General features: G+C 55.5%; 1 protein-coding gene across 1 annotated transcript in view; it reads right to left on the bottom strand.

Moving 5' to 3' along the window:
• BESB_005960 (microneme protein MIC15) overlaps window positions 1-6000 on the bottom strand; it is a gene marked incomplete at both ends in the record, with an annotated part of 30807 nt that continues 24807 nt past the window's right edge. Inside the window, 8 exons of the mRNA XM_029359351.1 lie at window positions 1-890; window positions 1394-1631; window positions 2287-2492; window positions 3153-3197; window positions 3676-3782; window positions 4165-4222; window positions 4856-4891; window positions 5282-5491. Of these exons, the coding sequence (XP_029222264.1) occupies window positions 1-890; window positions 1394-1631; window positions 2287-2492; window positions 3153-3197; window positions 3676-3782; window positions 4165-4222; window positions 4856-4891; window positions 5282-5491 (1790 nt within the window). The remainder of the gene's footprint in view (window positions 891-1393; window positions 1632-2286; window positions 2493-3152; window positions 3198-3675; window positions 3783-4164; window positions 4223-4855; window positions 4892-5281; window positions 5492-6000) is intronic.

Genomic DNA, 6000 nt, shown 5'->3' with positions numbered 1-6000 from the left:
TCATTTCGCATCATCATCTGAGTCTTTGCTGCGTGCGTCGCCTTGGCTCGGCTTGATCTCGCCTTCGCGACCGCCTGTAGACCCTTTTCGCGATGAGGCTCCACTCAGGAATCCGGAAGCCCTCGCTCCGAGCGTCGTGCGCCTACGTCTTCCTTCGATGTTTGCCTGGCCACTAGGATAGATGCTTTCTGATCTGCTGCCTTCGGAACGTCGCCTGGGGTGCGGCAGCATAGTCAAAGTCTCACTTTCGTCATTCAACACGGCTCGGGAGTACAAGCTCCCCACCGTGTCAAGGTCTTCGAGGAAAACTCGCGAGGTCGACGGACTCCTCTCAGCACTTCCGATAGATTGTGCCCCGCTACCGAGGCCTGTCAGCTTCCCCAGACCGCGTGAAGCGACAAGCGAAGCCCGCGGCGTTCGAGAGGCTCCGCCGAGCTGCGTGCTTCGCCTCCGCGGCCTACTGAAACCCCTTGATGACGGCCTTCCTCCCATGAAGGAAACTGCGCTGTCGCGCCGCTCCGCCTGCGTCTCACTGGCCGTGCCTCGACCCTCCTCTTCGCCCAGCAGCAGCTCAGTTGCCTGACTGTCGACCCTCGCGGAGAACGCAGCGGCGCGCTCGCGGCCCAAGTCTCCGATGAGAGACGCGGAGCGACTGGACAGCGACCAAGTATCGAGTGCCTCGGGACCGCGCTTCGCGTTTTCCTTCTCACGCGTTTCGAGTGCAACTAGTTCCTGGACCAGCCGCGGATAGCTCCCTGCCAAACCAACGAGTTTCTGCAGGTCGCCGCTGTACTGTAGACAACAAAGGACCACGGCGATGCCCAGCGTTAGGCCCAACAAAAGGCAAACGATCCACCGCGTCACTGTGTGCTCTTCCCACGGTCGATCTCCTGCAAACATCACAGCACACCATCGACAATCTGGCTGTGCTCGAATAGGAATCTCTGAATCATGTCTAGTTATACGCGAATATTGCTACACATTTTACAAAACTCACACACGCTCAATGTGTGTGGATTTTACCTAGATACCCCAGCGCATACCGACAGTCCCGCATTTTAATGACGTTTATACGGTGCTGACGCGCTGGCTCGCACGGGATCTGGCAACCAGGGCACCTGTCAGGCCTGGCTCGCTTCCGCAATGCGCTGACTCGCAAACCCGAGAGGCCGGAGTGGCGTCGTTGCGGCGCCCCCGCGGCGTCCCCCCAGACGAGGCGCGGCGTCCATACGCATACAGTGCATGACTGAAGAAACTACTTATGTATCTTGTGCGGCTAGATTGCAGTGCTTCTGCTGAGCACTACACGCGTGCCAGCACTTGCTCCAAAGGGACGAGAACGATCCTCAAGGAACTGCCAAAAAGGCAGAGCAGAACGACAGAAGGTTCTCACCTTCACACAAAACGTAATCATACTCTGATGTGCCGCAGGCCGCTTCCGACAGGGGAGCTTGTTCCTTTCCGAAGGAGCCCGTGGCGCAGAAAAAGCGGTCGCCGTCCATCAGAACAATTGCACCAGACCGGCCTCGCTCACAGGCCGCCTCGACGTCCTTGGTCCAGTTGTCTAAAGTTGCCATCGCCTCCGCCCGCGTGCACGGTTTTCGACCTTGTGGACACTTGCACGCGCGGTACTGAACAAGAACCAAGAGAGTTGGTTCCAAGATCGAAGAATCAGTGCCCTGGAAATCCTGGCCACAGCATCCCCCGAAGCTGCGCGAGATCGTTTCCTCGTGCGGGGAAGAGTGAACGAAGTATGAACGGACAAGGTGGCCCCTCTCAAATTGACAAGCTGCGTGTGCGACATTCACCGCGTTGCGTGGTCCTCGTTTTTCTCTGCCCTTCCCCGCCACACATCGCCCATGCTTCAGCTGGCACTAGCCGCGTTTATTCAGGTTGAACATGCATCCATGCATATATGCAGAAATACATGGCATACAACATATCTGCACACTCTGGTGACGCACGCCCTTGTCGTGAAGCACCGCGTGTTGCTCTGATATGCCGTCCACCGGAACCAGTCGGCGCAAAGTGAAAAAACAGAGAGGTAGACTCGTTCCAATGCAATGCTGTCTGCCTCTAATGATGACAGAGCGTCGTGAGCTGCGACAGAGCCCCCAACAAATAAAATTTCGCTATTTGCTCTCGGTAGGTGCACACGTATACATGGCCTTCATCCGTCAACATCGACCTCGCCAATGCCGAGATGCACACGTGTCACGTGCGCACCGTTGGTCTTGTGCTACGATCGCCAATACTAGTGATATCCAGACACGGATGTCGGCTTACCGCTTCATCATACCCTCGGACGGCCTCGTAGAGGAGGTCGCTCATGTTAGCGAGGAAACACTTGACTGCCGTCGTCGCTGCGTGGTCGCCGTCACGTTCCTCCACTTCCTCGCCTGCGTCAGCCCTTGTGTCGGACCAGGCAGGTACCACAGGCTCTGGCTTTGGTTCAACGACCGGTATACCCTCTATGTCAACATCTTCGGATCCTGCGAAACGAGCAAAACCCGAACAGCGCGACAGCTTGGCGACGTCTGAGTGACTTCTTTTGCCTCGCCGAACTCCGAAGCACGCGCCGAGGAAGCAATGCTAAAACAGTCAACATATACACGAACTCGTCATTTCACACTCTTCACTTCACACACTTGACACACTTTGCCCTCGTGGTTGGAATCGAGTTATTTTCCTCGTTGAGAACCTGCGTTCATCAAGGGGGATGAAATGCGCAAATCAAGTGCAAGTCTTTCCTCGTTTGGTTTACCGCGCCCCCTTTTTGGATGGCCCGGATGGGGGCGCCTCCATTTTCAGGTATACCAGTCCTCGCAACTCTGTGTGGCTATGCCAGCACGCCTGTGTCCACCCATCCGACATGAACTTCTCCACAGGCTAGCACCGACCCAGGGGTGCGCAGTTCCCCCACGTGCTCTACCGCGCAAATAATGAGGGTACGATCGATACTCGGGAGCCTGCGGCCTACGCGCCACCAGTACGGCATCACAGTGCTTTGAGCAGCCGTGGAAATGTATGATACATTTCCATCAACACACATTAACAATATCTTGTCACTACCCTATGCAGGCCACGAGCTGCTGGGCACCCCAGAAGCCTTGCTTTTCCTGGGCTTGCCCTGCCCGCCTTGCAAGGCTCACCGTGGCAGACGGGGACCTTAGTGCACTCCTCCGTTTGAACTGTGCCTAAAAATCAGATGAGAGACACGCGAGAAGGGGTGGGCTAAACGCCTCCGTCTCGTACACGTGGAAACACGCAAACTCAAACTACCCGAACACGCAGAAAAAGCAGCGGATGAAGATCCACCGTCTCGTAGACTCGCACGCATCCATAACATCACACATCGCGCAGTTCCAGTGAGTAGTACAAGCGTTTAAGACCAGTGATGTGCTATACGCGGAGCTATCATATCCTCGTCCTGCGGCTACCTACTCAGTCAGACGTGAGGTCGTACATACGCCACTTCTGGCTTGATACTTGTGGCCACTGAAACACGACCCCGTTTCTCGGACTCGCATACACGTAAGAGCGTTTCAGCCGGTAATGCCAAACCTCTTCTACAGTCGCCGATCGAATAGGCTTCCCGGAATGAACCTGTGCGATAGCGCGTGACCCGGGCCGACTGCGCCACCCTGATTACTCTCCTGACTCGCAGGCACTCACCTTGCCGACTTCCATTTCTGCATTGCTCTGGATTTACATCGTCGTCAGCGACAAGATTGCGAGACCGGACGCGAGTCGGGACCAATCCTTCGGCCCAGTCAAAGCAGCTGAAGAGGGATACCGCACAAAGTTGTGCTGCATACACACGGCGACGCGGTTCCCTATGCAGACGCACCGTTCGTGGGCACGCCAGAGAACGCGTGGGGGACATCTCGAAGAGTAGCGGCGGCGGCATGTTGTGGCATGTGCAGAGCCGGAAATGCTTTCTCCCTTTTTCACTTTTGACGGTCCCTCTCTCCCCCGTCTGACGACTGCTATGGCTCCCCGTGCACGGAAGTCCAGTTTCGCTTTTTCTCTGCTTTCTGGAGAAAAGGTGCGGCGCCGCACTGTTCAACCGAATCGGCCAAAGTAACAATGCCGTTTCTGTACCCACTCGCCGCCGGTTAAGTCCCTTAGAGCGCGGAATCCATTCCGTGTCTGTAAACTCACCTAGGGCTGCACTCTGACCACTCCGTCCACTCCGTATACACGCAGTTGTGCAGTTTCCCTGGCGAATGGAGCCACAACGATCCGTGGAGTAGAAATGCGTATATCGGCACCACAATGTGTACCGGAATAGCGGAAGGAATAGGAATCACGGCCACGCTGACTGAGACGACTGTCTCAGTCAGCGTGGCCGTGATTCAGACACGACCCGCCTCAAAACACGGTCCTCCAAGGCGCGCCCCGGTACACTGAAGGCCATACACTCTTCTGCAAACGTACTATGGCGTGCATAAACCAGATAGAAGAGTGGTGCTGAGTGCGAAAACGGGCAACCTTTCGCTGGCGTATATATAGACCTGAGTGGTCCACGCGTCTCGCATACGCGCGGGCTCGGTGTACCCCTAACTTTGAGTCGGCTCCCATAGCAGTACCGTGGCAGATCCGCACGTGGGGAAGACTCGTCGTACTGGCGACGCAAGAGTGTTGGACAGCGCAGCGGTCACTGAGACACCAGACCCTTGCCAAAGCCTCTAACCACACAGCGACTCTAGTCCGGCAAAGATGCGGACACTATCTGGCGAGTTTGCGCTCCCAGAATGCGCGAATCACAGAGACAGCCACCTTTTAGATTCGTTTTCGCGTCGTGTTCGCGACTTCTCGGATGCGGCATCAAGCATCAATTATCGCATCTTACTTTTGCACATAATGATGCCTCGCCCAGGGGCTAAAACTGCAGAGCGAACAGTCAATCGCAGCGCGGAAGGTGACGACCATGTATCCGGCGGAGAGGCAGGCACACGCTACCGCGACGCATGCTTGACCTTCGAAACAGGGACCGTACGACAATGATCGATCCACCACTCACTGTATGTGGATGCTGCCTTCCGACAGACTCACGCACAATAGCGTTGTGTTGCTGTCACCACTATCTCCTCGTGTTCGATGGCATGTGCCCTTCTAACTCAGCGTTACCTGGATGTTTTTTTCACATGTGCGACTGGTACACGCATATATATTCGAATGCGCACAAATACATATATTCGCGTTCCTTCAGTTGCATCTGCATAAACAATCTCCCGTCAGCGCACAGCGACAAATGCCCGCAAGATATCTCTCTCACCCTCTGGAGTAGTGCAGGTCTCGTGAAACCCGAGGCTGATCAGTTGGTCTTTGACGCAGGACGCCAGCTCTGTCACAGTCTCGCTTCTAGCCGAGCAGTACGTTCTTGACTGTATGCACCGGCGCTGGCAAACACCGTTCAGGTTATCGTCACCTGTGACGCTACTCGCTGCCTCGCACCGCGGAATAATCGGCCCATCTCGGATTGAGTCTACACAGAACAACGCATTGAGAAATTTCACTCGTCAAAGCCTACATGTAAGGATGATGGAGTCGCTGATCACCAACTGGAGAACCAAACAAGACGTGAAATGTCCGCTCGCCCGATGCCGGTCACGGAGATACAGCCCGGGCAGGTTATCATCTCACGGGTCCACCATTCGCGATTGGTCATGTGTTTGCCTATAAGCTTCGGTCTTTTGCCAGATACTGCTGCCGTCTCCTCGACACGTGCATCGCCACTGCAACGGTAACTATTGGGTCGATTTCAGCGCACTCCAAACGCATCGGAACGACTCTGTAGGCGCTTTGGGCATGCATTGGAACAAATGTTGTTATGTGCATTCACAGCCGCCCGGAGAATCTCAAGGCCGCAAAACTGGAGATAGTGCCGAGTAACGTGCTGCAACTTCCATGAGTTTTTCTGCGTATGCAATCGGCGTTCCAACGCTGCCTGCGCACATCCGAATCAACAGCCAACGGAAAATGCTTCTGTCCTGC

This window comes from Besnoitia besnoiti, chromosome I (genome assembly GCF_002563875.1).
Source record: "Besnoitia besnoiti strain Bb-Ger1 chromosome I, whole genome shotgun sequence".
NCBI lineage: Eukaryota > Apicomplexa > Conoidasida > Eucoccidiorida > Sarcocystidae > Besnoitia > Besnoitia besnoiti.
This window is presented reverse-complemented; position numbering and strand designations above follow the sequence as displayed.